Source organism: Botrytis cinerea, chromosome 7, assembly GCF_000143535.2.
Source record: "Botrytis cinerea B05.10 chromosome 7, complete sequence".
NCBI lineage: Eukaryota > Fungi > Ascomycota > Leotiomycetes > Helotiales > Sclerotiniaceae > Botrytis > Botrytis cinerea.
This window is the reverse complement of record NC_037316.1, coordinates 290,560-307,530: the sequence shown is the minus strand read 5'-3', so window position 1 is coordinate 307,530 and position 16,971 is coordinate 290,560. Positions and strand designations below refer to the sequence as shown.

The window sequence follows — 16,971 nt, the reverse complement described above, 5'->3', positions numbered from 1 at the left end:
TGGAAAGTTATTATTGGTTCAATCTACTACTATTCATTTCAATCTCTCCTTTCAAATTACATCTACCTCTCACAATTCAAGTTATCATACAAGGCAGTGCTAATACCATAGTCCAAAGAATTGTCGCCTTTTCGATAGCATTTCCACCCAGTCGTACTTTGCATCATTAACCCATACTATCACTGACCCATACTACTTAACAAGCCTCAATGTATCATTGGGTCCACGCTTATCTTTAAAATATCTCGATACTTTAAAGCCATGGGTTTTTTTCTCTGGTTTTCTTGTTAGGATCATCGCTCTTCATTTTCTTACCCCAAGTATCATTGAAGCGCCTGAGACTGTTGTACTCTTCTCCCAGCCACTTACCCACAGCTCAAACCAATTCTTCCTTCAGTGCCAATTTTTCTTTGATGTGCTGAGGTGGATCGCCTTCCCCATTGTGCTCTAGAAAGAGCAAAATTGCTTTACAAGTGCACTAGTATCTATCTGGGCCTTTCAATCTGATTAGGAATTCTTCTTCCATTTATGCAAGTTGTATTGTTGAAGCGATACGAATCGCAATATATGCAAGGCAAGGTCCCTTGAGTATGACTCACAGCACCAGATTCGTCTCAAGGGAGAAATCTGGAAGTGAGTGCATTTTGAGCAGAATAAAAATTGAGCACAATGAGTAGCATGTTGCAAGTATTCAGCTAGTATTCAATTAGATGCATCTTTCATGTGTCAGTGATCCAAGGTGAAGTTAGAAAGCCAGGGCTTGAAGGCTCCGGTTATCTCGCTTGTGATATTAGACGGGCTGGGCCCACTATAACTTCTGTGGTTATCAGGATACGGGCAAAAATCACCAGCAAGTGCATAAACACCCACAGGAAGTACAAGTCTTATACAAAAAAACAAGATGAATAAACCAGAGTGGAGAAAACTCTTGAAGGAAAAAATGCAAAAAATCTACAATTTCCGGGGAGCAAACAGTGTGGGCCTGGTCGGTCGAAACCTAATAAGTACACACCACATGTTTGTTCTGAAGCGACGCTCTTTAAACATATAGCCCTCGGCTTTTCTCCCTTCCATGATGTTATCCCCCCATCAAAATAAAGTCAATGGCAGTTGCATCTTACACTTCTCAAGATCCGACGAGATAGGAACAGTTATATAGGGAAGCTAACAAAAGGGCCTGTCATCATTTGTTTTGTAGTGATTCCAGTACTATCACTCTTCTCTCTAACCATCAGTTGAGGCTATGAGTTGACCTATTATAACATAGATTCAAACCAGGGAACTGCAAATCAAAGCTTTGTTCATTGCTAACCATTCTTGTATAAAATGATATTATGTATTGTGCTGAAGTTTTGTGACATTCCCGTGAATTATATCTCGGAGGGACCAGATCGACTGCAGGAGGAGGGAAAGATTGCTGGTCTCTGAAAAGCGTGGCTGTATACTGGCCTGAAATACGGATGGTACCAATTGGCCATAAATAAGCGGTGCTCGTTAGCCATTACTGAAACGATTATCTCGCATGAACGATTGAGTTTTGATTTCTTGCTGGATCGCTTCTGGTCATTAACATTCTTATAAAACATGCTCCATGCAACAATTCCCCCCAAAGCAGAGATCGGAGGGCATCTTCCATTTCTAAATCCATCCTCTCCTTTTCAGCCGCACTTTGCTCATCCTTAGCCCTTTGTTCCTTTACCTTTAACTTTAAACGCCCCTGTAGTGTCTTTCTTTGGCACCTTCCTAACTTTGGCATCCAAGGTGTTCCATCGGGACCAAGAATACCACAAAGAAGAACGCGACCATTTGGCTTCTTCTTCGGGGAAATAAGAGAGTCGATCTAACCAGTTGCACTCATATCTAATCTCTCTGGATTGGTTTTCGTACGACCAGCAGAGTCTTGTTGTTGTTCATCATCATGTCGCAATTGGAGTTGGTATTGGGGCGCATCATCATTGAAGGCAGCAGCAGATTTTACCCGGACATGAATAGAATACGGCCTGGGGGAATATAGGATGATATCAGTTTCTAATTTTCAATAGAACACTTAGAAGATGAAGGAGACGGGAACAACCTAATAAATACCTGCTCCATTAAACATCTTTTGATCTGAGTGAACATCTGCAGTTTGACGCAAGTCGACAAGTTCTTTGGATAACCCATTCTGAACCACACTTTGTGTGTTTTTGGCCCTGCTAAGCGGCGAATTTGAGTGATTTACCATAACCAGAACTTTAATCTGGTATTCGAAGATGAAGTGTGAAGGATTTATTGCAGTAGGTTTAGTTTGGCCGAGCGGTCGCTCTCTTTCGCGTCCTCAAGATACCAGGCCTGCTATACTATCCGATAGCGACATCCTGGCACGCGCACCATTCCCCCTCAAGACGCGGTGAGTTATCTTTGTTGATCATCTTCTCCACAACCTTTAGCCTATTTTGATTCAAAGCTTGACCGCGAGCGGAGAACATGAGCTTTACCTACAAGAGGTTAAGTGGGCAACGGAAGAATCCAGTCTGTTCTCTAGCCTGATCAAGGGCTGGAATACCACATCGGAACCTGCACTCGAGAACATGGTCAATCTAGACGACTGACATGAAGGGGGTATTTGCGTTAGTGTGAATTGGGATTCGATAATTAGATATCAAGCGAGAAAGAACAACAAAGAAGTGGTGGCCATCCAGAGATAGAGTGTAAAAATAGCATTCGAGGCATTGGGGCCATGGCTCGAGAGAATTAGTAAGAGCAGCGAAGACTGAGTAGAATGGGAACCTGAAGTATTTGAAAAGGCTAATGTGGTTGAGAGTTTCATTGGGGCGATCGATCGACGCTACGACGCATGATCCTTGGTTTAGGTCAGAGTTGGTCTAAGTACTTGGGTAATGGTGATACGAGGTTTGTTGGAGTGTAGAGTTCATTAGCAGGGACCGACATCCACAAGAGCTGTATCGTCATAGCAGACCAATTTTAGGGACAGAAGGGGGTTGGAAAATGAGAATATGAATAGACTGAGAGTGTACTAGCAATGTAGATAAAGAGTGATCTTAAATGGAAAGCTATATAACTAGACGAGTGACCTCTCAAACTTCTTGTTTCTTCTATTCATTCGTACGTAGAAGGCAACACATCCTAAAATAACAGCCAAAAACAATCCTTTTTGCAAAAGAGTGTAACCAGCCTCATCAGCATAGCCAAATTCCTCTGTCTCGGTTTTTGGTGGGGTACCAACAACTGGAATGACTGCAGTGGCAGCAGCGGGAGTTGAAGGATCGGTTGGTGTAAGAGGAATTTCGACTTCTTCCATGCCGTGTTGAAATTCAGCAGTACCGTATTCATCTACAGCACGTAAGACAGACGAATCAGTAAGTCCTCCCAATCATGCTCGCATGCCGCGGAAGGAGTCTACTCTAGAGTTCCACATGGATACCTTCTTCTGGTACTGGTAATTCCCCGCTCTCAGTGATCTTGACAGCCTCAACTGGTCTATCTGATCCTCCCTTCTTTACGTTTTCAATTGCCTCGACGATCTCATATCCCTCTAAAACTTCGCCAAAGACGACGTGTTTACCATCAAGATGACTAGAAGATGTTAGAACGAGAGTGTTCCATTGCAGAACTTGCGAGAAATGGCTTACCCAGGAGTAGAAGTAGTAATGAAGAATTGGGAACCGTTGGTATCCTTTCCGGCGTTGGCCATGCTGAGAAGACCTTTCTTGGAATGCTTCAACTTAAAGTTCTCATCTGGGAACTTAGCTCCGTAGACTATCAATTGTTAGAACCCCGCACTTCGCTCGCAGACTTTGTAACCTACTTGATTTGCCTCCGGTTCCATCACCCTTTGTGAAATCACCTCCTTGGATCATGAAACCCTTGATAACACGGTGGAAGGTAGAGCCTTGATATCCGAATCCCTTCTCGCCAGTTGCCAAAGCTCTGAAGTTCTCGGCAGTCTCAGGGACAGTTTTTCCATAAAGACCTAGAACGACACGACCCATGGGTTCATCGCCATGGCTGATGTCGAAGTAGACCTTGTGGGTAATCTTGGGTCCTTTGGCAGCTTCGGCCGTTTGGGCGAAGAAGAGAAAGGTGACAGTTAAGATAAGTAGTGCAGAGACTACAAAACGTTGAAGTGTGAGCATCTTGAAAGTCAATTGGGTATCGACTTGGTACAGTGTAGTTTTAAAAAGAAGATAATATGCCCTCCAAGAAAAACCTTAGAAGAACAAAGTGATGTTGTTAAGAAGAAGCTCGAGTTATGTGTTGTGGAGAGGTGTCGATTACCTTTAGCGCCACATGGCACGTGCGAGCCTCGGAATAGGAAGGCTTGAAGGTCATAACAAGAAGTCCGTGCGTTATCAAAAATTGATGGGTAACTTTCTCAACTTCATGATTAATTAAGAACTGTGAGAGACATTCGAGACATATTCCTAGTGCCAGTATAATCAAAGCTCCTTGAATATGGTATGTTCTTGCCGATCTTTTCTCTCCACTCGGATATTGACATTGGCTGCAGGTTTTCATCTTGGGTATCTCGTTCGCTGAGAGGAATCTGGTGAAGGTAAGGCTCCATTCAACTCCCATTGAGCCTGCTACAATCCCGATTCGCATACTGACGGCGTGTAGAAATCTCTAGAGTCTTTCTATGGCTTAGGGAACCAAGCTTCAGCTCGTATCATGGCCAAGCACTACATCCATCCCACGGCGACTGTCGGTTCCTTGTCACAAAAAACGGTCACATCTTTGACCGCTGAGCTTTCCACCATGCCTTTAGAGACCGAATTGAAACGAAGGTTGCAGGATAACATCGAAAGAATGCGGACAATGGGTAGCTACCGGGGGAGGAGGCATGCGATGGGCCTGCCAGTAAGAGGACAGAATACGAAGAGTCAGGTATGTAGAGACTTGCGGAACAGGGTATGCAAGATTGCAAATACTAATAGACAATAGATATCAACGGCCAGGAAACTCAATAAAGTAAATAGAAAAGGATAAGAGATTTACGTTGGAAATGTTTGTACAAATAGGATTGTATTGCGGGCGCATCTACAGGTTCGGGGGGCTATACGAATAGTGACATCGAAATTAGAAATGAATCACTCTTGGGCCACAAGGCGTAAGGTCACAAAAGATATGGTGGAATGGGTCGCGAATGGCACCGATTGTTTGCAAACGTTGGAAACATTGAACCGGCCAATTCTCCGCCCCAACGTCGGAGATACATACAAATTCAGGTATGGGCACGCCACTTTCTAAAGCCTCACAAAGTGCAAACTGAAGAGTCGTGTCTGAGACTTTTAGAGCTTCAAGCATATGCTCTTCCATTTGTAGTTTCCTTAGTCCTATCCACATGTTTACCCGCACTTTTGTTCCTATCTCCGGTCCTTCGCAAGGAGAAAGCATACACCTTGCGATCATTCCCAAATATGCTTCTTTACCACAGTACTTGTCTGATACTCAGACGAAGCAAACTCTTATAACACAAACTTATTCTATGATGATTTACATAGACAAGCAAATACTTTACCATGGCTTGGAAGGATTCGGCTGGTTGTTTTCTGAAAATTGATCCTCACCTAAAACATAGTCCGCATTGTGTTGCAGATGTCGTGATGTTTTATGGCTGGTACTAGCAAACCAAGTATTAGTCGACTTTCGATCAATCTTATAAAGCGGGGTACATTACCCACTTGAATGACTTCCTGTTATCGTTGAGGAGTGCACTGGCGAGCTCCAATATATTGGCTGCTGGGATGTAGCTGGGCGTCCATATTCTATACTCGTATCCGTACACATTGTGGGAATTCCTGGTAAGTTTGAGGGATCGCGGCTGATTTTTGGACGCGCAATCCCAAGGCCTGTGTTTGTTGCACCCTGTTCTAAGTCAAAGCCAGCTAATACAGCGTCGTTCCAGTCCTGCTGTCTGGTAACGATGTTTCCGGCTTTCCTTCCTGGGCTATTTTCGGTTGAAACTGTGTTGCTGTAATCCATTTCCGAACCGATCGCGGCTTTGTGTGAAATTCTATCGAGATTAATCCGCAGCATTTTCCCGTTTCTCTTGACGGGACTGGAAGCTGTCGAGACTGAGTGATTAGTGTTACAGGATCCATTAGAAAATCCCGAAGCGCTGCCAGGGGAGCCATGCACTAAACTACCAGGCGGAAGTTTAGCGCCACGTGAGAACTCTTGCATCGCAGTATATTCTGTGTTATGGTGTGGCATCTCACCGACAACTGCTCGTCGTTTTGGAGGGTTATCATTCAATGCTTGCGGCGAAAATTTTGTGTATCCTCGCTTTCTAAGTGCTCCGGAAGTGAAAGTCTGTGGAGGAGACAGAGAAGGTCGAAGTTCCGAATTTTGGGTTGGTGAAAAAAGTGGCTCGAAAGTTCCTTGTTTTTGAAGCCGTGGTATAGCAATCTTTCGAGCAGGTGGAGGCATTGGCTGGCAGAATCCATCTTGCTTATTAACAGGTGTACGGAATGATAAATTCGGGTTGGGTGATGGTGCAAATCCGTTCTGGTTTAATCGAGGTGTGGGTGGCATGAAAACGGGAGTGTGCTGTACAGCAAGCCCTTCAGGTTCGACGCCGCCATTATATAAGAGGCCCCGATCTATATCTCCATATGAATCTTGCGGGGGAAAACTTGAATCTCCGCCGTGGTTCCAACTATCAGCAAATTCGAATGCTGTCTGGTCTTTGTCGAGGGACAACATTGTAGATTGTTGATTGAAACTTGAGGAATTAGAATATCGGATTTGACGTCGTTTCAATGACAATGCTGGCGACGGCGGAGCTTCAAATGTACTTATGTCTATGGGGCTACTTTCAATCGGCGCCATTGAAGGTGCACCTTTGAACCGGTTGAATATAGCTGCATTGAACTCTCCCAGAACACTTTCTTCATTAAGCGGCATCGGTGGAAGTATCTTGAACGGAGTGGTGGCCGGATTAAAGATAGTCATATCGGCCAATACCCACCATCTCTGACACTGTGCGTCGACTTCGAGCAATGACTCTGCGTGAAACTCTGAGAAATTTGTCAGCTTTTTCCCTACATCTGTGCCATACTGATGCTTACCGCCAATAGACGTCCAAGGCGCGCCAGTTTGATCATGGTCCTCAATCCAAGTGATAATGTCATTAATATAACGTACCAATAGCTTCAGCATTTCGATAAACTCGTGGTCGTTGGGTAGCCAAACTAAATCGATACAATCGTCAATTTTGGGTCTCTTTTCTACATCGGTATATTACACACCTCTTGGATCAATCTGTCCACCTTCTATCTTTATGTTAAAGACCTTGTAGATGATAGAAATATAATTCACAAACATGCAGTTCAAATCTGTTGCCCGTCCGATCTCTGGGCGACCTTCGAGAAGTTCTTTCAGGACTGCTTCATTATTTGAGGTAGAGCGCAGAAGCTCGCTCCAGACTTCCTTTAAAGGGAAGCTCATTTTCCCTGATGCGAATTCTGCCTTATTGAATCCTTTCTCTTGGGCTTGGGATGATTGAAGAGGGTGTCGAGTCACTGACAATGAATAGATTTTCACCAGACAATCATTTTCTGCGTTGCTGAGAAGAAAGATTACTGAGTAGGTTCTTCGATCATTGATTGCTGGTGAGGAAAAATTCAAGGCCCTGTTGTTAAATTTGTAACTTTGAGACGAACAAGCTTGATTAAAGTTCCAACTTTTCACTACCACAATACGCATTCGCCTATTGGTAATCCTTCATCTACTGGTAAATGTTATGATCAAACTCAGATATATTGATTACTTTCCGTATCAAATGCAATACTGATTGGCTTGATATTGAGGGGTCAACCTGGAAGTCTGCTGCTAAATTCCTTCTATTGAATTTTGGTTGGTGATACTCTATTAGTGAGTGAATGTGCTCAAAGCTTTTTTAAATGATTCAGTCCATGCCTTGCCCTGTCAATTCCGTTAAACAGACACGTCAAAATATAGTAAATCTTAAACGTACTATTACTCTAGTCTATCGGTGAAGCTCATCGCTGTCTGTGAGTTTGGAGCACTAGTGTGTTTATGAACTGACAAGAAGCTTCTTGATTCTTGAAGTTTCTAACAATTTGGTTGATCAATCCCGAATAAATCATTATGATGATTTCTAAGATACTCAAATCAATATCTCAAGAGATATTTTTAAGTCCATTTTGAAAATGCCACATTAATTCATATACCCACTGGTAAATTAGTGAACTATATTCAACTCTTATTAAACTTAAATTTCCTTGTAATATCCTCGCTAAATAGGGGTCCGAATTATTAGAAAGGTTAATAAGTAGGTTGGGAAACTCAAGGTGGTAGGTTATCAAGCCTCCATTAGGACTATTGGAAACTCTGAAAAAAGTACATGACTTTTGGACTGGAAATTTCTCGGTTCTCACGCATCCGGGTACGATATATATACGCAATTTATTCTTTACATAACAAAAGAGCATTCAAAATGACTGGCATTGATTCATTTGTAGGAAAACTGACAACTAGAATCGGAAATTATTGTGGACATAGGTGTGTTTTGAAAGAACTAAAATAAGTGGATGAAGTTGCTAGACTCGAATGCCTAGAAGATCTATCCACTGGTCGAACCTCCTGACCAAAAGTACATGCGTGATCTATAGATGGCTATAGACGCTATCATAACACTTTCTAGTCACCTAGCACACTAGACTTGGTTGACTGCTGGCCCCCTCCCTTCCCATCTGCCTTTCCGTCCACAGAAGCTCACAGTGACTCTCTAAAACATATTTCTCTAGGATTGTCTCATGCTGAAAGGACGATAGAGTGATTTGGACTTTTTGCCCTTCGCAGAAAGTGGCTTATTTCTCAACGACTTTTCCGATGCGACTTTGTTTCTCGAAGTCTTCTTGCTCACAGCATCCTCCATAGCTGGATCTTCGACTGTTATTTCATCGCCAGTAGAGTCTTCGTTGACAACTTTCTCGTTGATGAATTTGTCGCTAACCAGCTCCTCGTTGATAGACTTCTGGTTCATATGCTTGCTACCGATGGTGCTTTCTTCAAGGGTTTTCTCGCCGACAGACTTTTCATTGCCAGTTTTTTCGCCAATATACCCACCGCCAACAGCTTTGTTTTCCTCCCCCTTATCTCCGGCGAAATTTTTAATTATTCCTGATCCTTTAGGACTATTAAGATTGCTCGGTTGGTACTGCTTGAGGAAGTTTGTGTAAGGAGAAGTATAACCAAGAGAGGAAGTTGCGGAATTTTCGCTGATCCTCGCTTTCTTGATTTGATTTGCCGAAATAGTATTGATAGGCTCAGGTCTTTTTGTATTGGCTTTTTGGAAGTCATTCATCCTGTAGTTCTGTATCAAATTGACAGAACTAGTCAATGACTTCTCGTCTTTTCCGATACAGTCAACCTTCATATTGCGCTGATCGCCATTTATAGGAGTGGATTTTTTCTCCTTGGGTGTGCTCAGATCGCTCTCCGTGGCTTTTGCCTTCTTATCACTAACTTCAGTGACTCGTTTCTGCTTTTTTTCTCCCGTACCATCGCTTCCCTGTCTGGTTGATCGTCGATCAGAAGATTCGCTTCTCATTTTGTCTACTTCTGCAGATTCTACTAAGCGTTGATTGCAAGGTCCCGCAGGATTAATCGGATAGATAGAATGCCTAGTTATGTCTCTGCTATGCACAGGAGGTCTTTCTACTGAGAAAGGACGTTCAACTTCATGTTTATCTTCAGAAGATATAGCGGGTGAACTTGGATGGGAGCGATAATCTCTCGGCCTGAGTCTTTCGATAGGTGTAGTTGTTGATTCCGGTGACGGCGTATCTAAGATTACGATCACATCGTTACTTAGGGTATTGACAGGATGTCTGATGTCAGATGAATAATTACCGGCCGTGGTACGTGTTATATCGCTATGAGATTGTGCTAACTGTCCATCGTGAGAGCTCGGTAAATCTCTTCCATGCTTTTCTCGGCCACTAAAAGCTGGTTTGATAGATGGCATACTAGTCGTAAGACGCTTGGATCCATCACCGAACCCCTGGGCTCTATTGGGGTACCTGTCATTTCGAGTTGGTGGTGCAGGTAGGATCAGGCCGACAGGAACTTGAGAGATCTGCGAATATTCAACACCGTCGTTATATTTATCACCCGACATGTTAACAACATTGCGCGACGACTTATCACGAGCAGTGGGTGGTTGGTAGTATGCACCGGGGTGTAAATGAGGAGAATGTTTGCCTTTTACCGATAGAGCGACTGGCATTGCAGAATTAGGCGGCTCCTGAACTGATTGAGAATATTTTGGGAGTTGCAAATGACCTGTCTTCGGCTGTCGTATGGATGGAATTTCGGATGAATATGTTTGACTCGGACGCAGATTATCATCGCTTGAGCTTCCTCGTCTTGTGTTTTGTCCTGCAGGAAAAGCTTCGGTAACATTTCTCGGATTTTCTCTGCTTGCAGGCGCCACGGGACGGTGGAAGTGAAAACCCGATGCTATGGTTCTCGACACTGGAGTTTGAATCATATTCGCACGATCGATACTGCTAATTCTAGCATAGTTTGCCGCTTCTGCCATTGCTTGCATGCTTGAAAGGACAGGGAGTCCTGTTGATAATTGCCTTTAGTATGTGGATTAAAGTGAAAAGTAGATGCGCACTTACCACGGGTATGGCGGGCTTGATTTACCAAATTGTTCTTAACATTCCAAAACCACCCGAGATGTTCAATCATCTGATCAACAAACGCGCCATCTTTCTCTAGCCTTAGTTCCCACTCAAGATCGCTCCAGACCTTATGTGCCGAAGCAAAAATGTCATTTTGTGCCCAAGGCTGTTGGATAGGACGTTGGGCATGAGTTACATGAATTCTAGGACGTGTGCACACCCATGAATAAAATTGAAGGATGTTTTGGTACACTCGAAAAATATCATCTGCAGCCTTCTCATCGTCTGAATTTAAGGTACCGATTCTTTGCAGTTCATCGATAATATCGTGGGCCCAGGCTGTGATGCCATGTCGATTCATCGACGGGAGATCGTTCTTGGATCGCGCAAATGGGTTGAACATATTGCAGTTTTTCAATCCTTGTAATTTGATGGATTAATGGTCGTAATATTGTTAGGTTGATGAGAAAGATGTTGTCGATGCCTCCACTTTGGATCATTCCTGTATAACACATTCAATTTAATAGGGCTAACGTATGGCCAGGTCAAATATTTCAACCAATATGCAAGTTTTAACATTGAAGCGAGCACAGCCAGTAAAAAATGAGTTATGCTCTGCGGTAAATTGTTTTACAAAAAGTGAATAAAGCTGGATATTGGACGATATACTGGTGTCCTTCATTTTTTAGAACTAATGTTGTAACCTCCACATTGGAGACCCATCTAGTGACTTCTGGTGGATGTCAAACATTGTGATTTGTTGTGTATCAATAAAGAGGCACTTGACTTACATGCTCAATGAGCTCAAACTCGAATCTGTAACTTTTCATTACATATGTCGATGTTTCATTAGTGCTACCTAATCCCAGAGAGATTAACTCCTTTGCAATGCCTAGGTGTCTTCATAATACTCCAATAGACTCCCATTATATTGGATCTTTATTATGCTCCTCATCTCTACTAGACGAAGAGAATGCACACCCTAATTTCGCTTAAATCATGAATGATGATATCATACACATTTCAAGACAAACATCGTTTCGCGATTGTGCGGAATCTTTACGTATTGGGTTACACTTGATTGGACTTTATTTCCATTATTGATTTTCTTGATTCGTACAATTAGATATCGAACTCGATTCATCGTCCTCCATTCTTTGGTTTCCTTTGCTTCTATACGGCTGTTTGTTCTCCATCAGTGGTAGCAGTTATTTGAATTTAATCAAAAGCTTATAAAATAGTAGTGGATGTTGAAGGACCGTAGTTGGATATAAAGTATGCGGCCACCAATCTAGTGGCACATATGTTTTCGTCAGTTTCTAAGATCGAGTCAGTAGAATTAAGAAGCTAGATCTACTGCCTAGTATCATTACCTATAGTGCAGTTGAGATCCAGCCAATGCATTTTTTTTTTTTTGTATTGGCCGTATTTAACTTACTGTCCTACACTGTATTTTCTTAATTTGCTTATAATCACCAAACTCGTTCATCGTGAAACTTTTTTTCCAATATTCTCGACATAAAAATCTCATCAATTACCTGAATAACTTACCCCTTCACCAAATTTATCAAAGGAACCGACATTCTCAACAAAACACTTTCAATCCATTGAAATTCGAGCTTTATCAACACATTCAAAATGGCTAACGTGAATCACCAACCTGGTCTGGCTAGCGCAGCTACCCAGCGTGAATTTGCTTTTAGAATATTCCTACATCCACAACGTCCTATTGATATCAATGCCACTGAGATATGCGGTTCGTTTAACACACCTCAAAAGCCGCCCTTGTCTGGTAACCATACCGTTATGAACGCTGGAACCATTTCGCGACAAGGAATCTTTGCTTGGGTGAGAGGAATCATCAATGAGCTCATATCATTCAACCTAAATAGTATGAATTTGGTCCCTGCTCTCTGGGGACAACTATTCAAGATCATCCAGAATCATTCCTTCTTTAAGCGTTGGATCTTTTCTCGTCCCAGACCTGGTCCAATGGGTTTTCTAACCGTTGTTCACGATCCTAGCGAGGAGATGCAATATACTGGAGAAAATGTTCTCGGTAGAGCTCAAATCATTTGGCAAGAAATTGAAGCCGATTTGAAGAATGAAGAGCCTAATCAATTTATCGGCGAGATCTTCCAGCAAGTATTTCATATTTGGCAGTATAAATGCTTCATGAATAACATGTTGATGGATATGAGAGGTATGTTTCACTGAGTCATTGATCTTTTCGGTAGTTATGACTGACTGGTTTTGTAGGTCGCCCACGTACAACGGAACGTGATACATTTTCAGAGCTTGTACGCTATGTACTAAGTCGACCATTACCACTCCATAATCATCCAGCACCCCAAATTAATCCTCCAGCCCCAGCTCCCCAAGTTCCAGCTTATCAGCCCGCTCACCCTCCACAGAACCTCGTTGGTGCAGATGTTGGCATTGTTGGTCATCCATCCATCATCGGAAACCCTGGTAATAGCCCTACCCGTGGAGCTTCGGGTGCTCGGGCGGGTGCTGGGCCAGTGACCGGTGTGTCTGTGGCTGCTGGTACTTTAGAGATTAGCGACGATGAATCAAGTGGACAATCTGACAACACAAATTCTGCTTTCAATCAGCCCTATCCCCGCATGCCCACGCCTGAACCTAACACCGGCAGAATGGTGAGCACTCTCATGCTTTCAGGCAGCGCCCTTGCCCACACCCTACGCGGAGCAAATCGCGTCGTCTCGTCTGCTATACCTAACGCTGTCCAGGCAGGTAGATCTAACATTCCCGCTGCTTCGGTCCCTCAGAGTAACGGCAACCAACAAAATGGCAATGCCCAAGGTAATGGACAGCCACGTCCAAGACCAGGTGCTACCATAGCACAATCTAGACCACCTCAATCAAATCTCCATCACCATTCGGGCACGAGACGCCAACTACACATACCCCAGATCCCACCATTTAACTCTGCAGTTCCAGGTAGCTCTACCGCTGGTCCAGTAGCAACTCAAAAGCGACCTGCAACCACTAGCAGCAACACTAGCTCACCTTCGGGTCCCTCAAGACCTTCGGGCAAGAAGTTCAAGATGGAGAGACCTGACGTTGATCATTAGATTCATCTTCCGCGACAGGAACGTTGAGATTCTACTGAGGAGAGAAGTTGCAATTCTCTGGTGATGGTTATGGGTGGAGAGCCGGGGACTCATTCTTATTTGCGCTAAAAACAATGATTTCATGAGATCTTTCATTCATGTTAACGATTAAAGACAAACTACCCTGGCGAAAGAAGAGAAAGTGGAGGGCTGAGAAGGATGTTCGTAGGAAGTGATGATGACTTTGACGTCATCTCGTGGTTTTTTTGGGGAGTTTTTGGGAGTCTCCTTAATATTTATCCTCGTACATTATACATGGAGGCACGGTTCTTTATCTGCATAGGTATTTATTATTTATTTCCAAATGAAGAAAAGTTCACTCATGGCTGTACGCCTGGGTCGAGCGTAGTGATTAATAGACTAATAACCTTATAACCGATTACGTTCCATTTGATATTCGTTGTTTTTGCTCATCTAGCTGTCACATTATGTTCGATTTCCCAAATGTTACCAAATCAAACATCAGTAATCTGGTATGTAGATTTGAAAAGCTGGCTCGCGACAAGCTTACGTAAATAGTTGGCTAAACTTCATTTCACCCGGTATGTTGTATTAGACAACAGTGAAATTGGACTTTGCTTCAGGATACCAAGTACGTGTTCAATATCTCTTTCACAAAATATTCCATATTTTTCTCTTTTATTTCAAACCTTATTAGCCCTCCTAGATAATACACGCATCTAGTTTATCCCATCGTTGCATGCGAAGAATCGATACTGTAGACTAGCAAATAAATCTTTAGGATAATTTCAAATCTAGGTTGAAACACAAGAATAGCCCTAATCTAAATAAATTCAGCCACGTGTCTAACTCGTCCAATCTTTTTCTTCACTGGGATCAAATCTATCTTTGACTTCGCAATCCACATTTCTACTCCCTATTTTATCGACTAGTTGAGCTAACCTGTTATTCTAATTAAATTAAGAATGAAAACCCGATTCAAAACGCATCTTTACACGTTGTAATAAAGTTGAGAGGCCGAAAAGGACTTCTGTTTCTGAGAAGATCAGATGAGATAGGGGGGTCCAATGAATTCTCGCTTCTTAGCGTGTAAAATTCTGGATTCAAACAAACTTTCCAAATCTCAATTTTAATCCCGAGCTTCTGCTTTTCAAAAATCAGAAGACACGCGCCAACATACCACTCTCATTCTTTATCGACAACATCTACAGCAAAATGGAAGGAAAGAGCACAGAGAAAAAATCTAAGGACATAAAAGGTGCACGGAAAGAGAAAACTGACAAGAAAAAGGCAAAAAGACCGACTCATTCCTCACCTCAATCATTACCACCACGAACAATCTCTAAGCCTAAGCCTGACGATGGAGATGTCTACAAAATATGTGTAATGTTCCTGCCACAGATGCAGAGAATTGTTGAGACTGGAATGGTTCCTTGCGACGGAATTATTCAGCAAACACTGCGTGGGTTCTTGTGTGGACATGGAATAGTGCCTGTAATTAGAGAATTGGCTTCCAAAGACGATTCTGAACCAGGTGAAAGAGCTCATCCAAAGGGTACTGGATCTTCGAAACTCACAAGCGCTCTTGTGAAGCTTTTTAATGAGAACGCGCTTTTGGGAGAGGGAGTGGACTTCTGCCACAGTCTTCGAGATCCAGAAAAGGAGAAGGCTATGCGTATCGAATTTATTCCAGGGTAAGTCTCCCATAACTTTTGGTTCTAGCGCTTAATAGAAGAAACTACTGGAAAGAACTGACACTTGAGTCCAACAGCGGTAGCGTTCCGGTTCAACTGCCGCTCAAGGAGAGAGATGTCTTATTTATTGAAAGCCATGAAACAGATGATCGGCCATATCTCATACAGGATAATTTTCCAGACTACATCAGAATTTCTGAAGATGTCTTACTTAAAGCTTGTCCTTTCATACACTCGGCATTCAGTGCGAAGGATATCGGGAAATTTGCTGACCCTGACGATACTTGCTTGTACGATCCCGCATATACATCGAACCGAAAGAGATGTATTCGTCAAGCAAAACTCGTATATATAGCCGATCTGATTGCTTCATCCTATGGGCGCACTGCACAGGATTATCATTCCTTGAGCGATTCAAAAAAAATTGATAGCTGGCCAAAGGAGAAATTGTGGAAGCACACCAAGTCTTGGGTCATGTTTCTAAGAAATAACGACTTCAGTGAGCGCATATCTTCCAACCATGAGCTTGACGAGCTATGCATGCTTGCCGCCTTTTTCGGTGCTAAAAATAATGCAACCACCGCTTTAAGAAATGTGTACCAGGCTCAGAAGGAAAGGTTGATCAGAGAAAAGACACATCCGAGACCTGTTTTGTTACCAAAAGAGGAACCCGAAAGAAAGAGATTGTCTCCCGAGAGAGTAGCGAGACAGAGCGACTATGCCCCAAGCGAGATCTGTAACGAGATGCTCGGTACTACTGGTTGGCGCAGTCGAGATGACTGAATTCCTGGTTCCTGGTGGGTTAGATTATTAATGCAACTATGTTGCCATTATGATGTTAAGTTTGAGGCTTAATTTCTCGGATATCTTGTATGACAAGTCAGCGTTGAGCTGCTGGCGTTGACAGGTTCATTGGGTCTATAGTTTGGTCAAAATACTTGGGGGCTCAAAGGCAAATGCCACGTTTGGTTTGATTTGGGGTATGCGAAAGATTAAAAACACATAAGAGCATTGAGGGGAGAATATTTCGTTTGGGTTTGGGGCGCAAAGAGAATTAATGATACCAAAGATTGCTTGAAGGATTTAATGTTGGCTCGGGCTTGAAAGATGGACAAAGTAAAGGGTGTCAAAGAACGTAGAAATGGTTTGGAACAGTCAATTTCATTTAAAGCAATGAAAGGACCGGAAAGCCTAATGTGTATCCAGATGTTTAGTTTCGAGGAGGCGGCAGCTTCAGGGGCTGCATCAATACCTCCTCGTTCACAGATATCAGAATAGAAAGAGCCAAAGATTATGTTACCAAAAGAATCATGAATGACGGTGAACTCTCAAAGGAAATGTTTATCTCGAGAAGAAAGGCCACCGGCAGCTATAGTACGGAGACATTTTTCACATCAACCTTAGCTTCGTCGCTATTGCTCGACCCACAGTTTCTATCGATAGCTTCGGGTAATCATGGAGACACCAGGCAGTGAGAATAACCATGGATGTACACAGCATCATATGCAACCCAATCTC

At 42.9% G+C, this 16,971-nt stretch overlaps 7 protein-coding genes across 10 annotated transcripts; 3 read left to right on the top strand and 4 right to left on the bottom strand.

Annotated features, from left to right (window-relative positions):
* Window positions 1–1,840: 1,840 nt before the first annotated feature.
* On the bottom strand, window positions 1,841–2,317 carry BCIN_07g00850 (hypothetical protein; the record flags this gene model as incomplete). Its single annotated transcript, XM_024698299.1, has 2 exons — window positions 2,075–2,317; window positions 1,841–2,000 (listed from the first exon to the last, which is right to left on the bottom strand). The coding sequence occupies exons 1-2, from the start codon at window positions 2,161–2,163 to the stop codon at window positions 1,841–1,843; spliced, it is 249 nt and encodes an 82-aa protein (XP_024549592.1). The 5' UTR covers window positions 2,164–2,317.
* A 665-nt stretch (window positions 2,318–2,982) lies between these two features.
* On the bottom strand, window positions 2,983–4,221 carry BCIN_07g00840 (hypothetical protein). 2 transcript variants are annotated; one of them, XM_001556027.2, is made up of 4 exons: window positions 3,809–4,221; window positions 3,633–3,759; window positions 3,425–3,576; window positions 2,983–3,333 (listed from the first exon to the last, which is right to left on the bottom strand). In XM_001556027.2, exons 1-4 carry the CDS (start codon window positions 4,134–4,136, stop codon window positions 3,062–3,064), a joined length of 879 nt encoding a protein of 292 aa, XP_001556077.1. In that variant the 5' UTR covers window positions 4,137–4,221; the 3' UTR covers window positions 2,983–3,061. The 2 variants fall into 2 exon arrangements, with proteins under 2 accessions (XP_001556077.1, XP_024549591.1); XM_024693804.1 differs by having other exon boundaries at window positions 2,983–3,576.
* A 164-nt stretch (window positions 4,222–4,385) lies between these two features.
* Bcsws2 lies at window positions 4,386–5,523 on the top strand. Its single transcript, XM_024693803.1, has 4 exons — window positions 4,386–4,458; window positions 4,511–4,555; window positions 4,621–4,887; window positions 4,945–5,523. The coding sequence occupies exons 1-4, from the start codon at window positions 4,456–4,458 to the stop codon at window positions 4,987–4,989; spliced, it is 360 nt and encodes a 119-aa protein (XP_024549590.1). The 5' UTR covers window positions 4,386–4,455; the 3' UTR covers window positions 4,990–5,523.
* A 23-nt stretch (window positions 5,524–5,546) lies between these two features.
* On the bottom strand, window positions 5,547–7,819 carry BCIN_07g00820 (hypothetical protein). 2 transcript variants are annotated; one of them, XM_024693801.1, is made up of 3 exons: window positions 7,254–7,819; window positions 7,074–7,196; window positions 5,547–7,022 (listed from the first exon to the last, which is right to left on the bottom strand). In XM_024693801.1, exons 1-3 carry the CDS (start codon window positions 7,708–7,710, stop codon window positions 5,677–5,679), a joined length of 1,926 nt encoding a protein of 641 aa, XP_024549588.1. In that variant the 5' UTR covers window positions 7,711–7,819; the 3' UTR covers window positions 5,547–5,676. The 2 variants fall into 2 exon arrangements, with proteins under 2 accessions (XP_024549588.1, XP_024549589.1); XM_024693802.1 differs by having other exon boundaries at window positions 5,547–7,196.
* Window positions 7,820–8,469: 650 nt separating this feature from the next.
* On the bottom strand, window positions 8,470–11,082 carry BCIN_07g00810 (hypothetical protein). 2 transcript variants are annotated; one of them, XM_024693800.1, is made up of 3 exons: window positions 10,655–11,082; window positions 9,883–10,616; window positions 8,470–9,816 (listed from the first exon to the last, which is right to left on the bottom strand). In XM_024693800.1, the coding sequence occupies exons 1-3, from the start codon at window positions 11,062–11,064 to the stop codon at window positions 8,771–8,773; spliced, it is 2,190 nt and encodes a 729-aa protein (XP_024549587.1). In that variant the 5' UTR covers window positions 11,065–11,082; the 3' UTR covers window positions 8,470–8,770. The 2 variants fall into 2 exon arrangements, with proteins under 2 accessions (XP_024549587.1, XP_024549586.1); XM_024693799.1 differs by having other exon boundaries at window positions 8,470–10,602; window positions 10,659–11,082.
* A 1,151-nt stretch (window positions 11,083–12,233) lies between these two features.
* BCIN_07g00800 (hypothetical protein) lies at window positions 12,234–13,829 on the top strand. Its single transcript, XM_001556024.2, has 2 exons — window positions 12,234–12,864; window positions 12,921–13,829. The coding sequence occupies exons 1-2, from the start codon at window positions 12,300–12,302 to the stop codon at window positions 13,757–13,759; spliced, it is 1,404 nt and encodes a 467-aa protein (XP_001556074.1). The 5' UTR covers window positions 12,234–12,299; the 3' UTR covers window positions 13,760–13,829.
* A 667-nt stretch (window positions 13,830–14,496) lies between these two features.
* BCIN_07g00790 (hypothetical protein) lies at window positions 14,497–16,755 on the top strand. The gene is made up of 2 exons (XM_001556022.2): window positions 14,497–15,453; window positions 15,531–16,755. The coding sequence occupies exons 1-2, from the start codon at window positions 14,975–14,977 to the stop codon at window positions 16,234–16,236; spliced, it is 1,185 nt and encodes a 394-aa protein (XP_001556072.1). The 5' UTR covers window positions 14,497–14,974; the 3' UTR covers window positions 16,237–16,755.
* The last annotated feature ends 216 nt before the right edge of the window (window positions 16,756–16,971 follow it).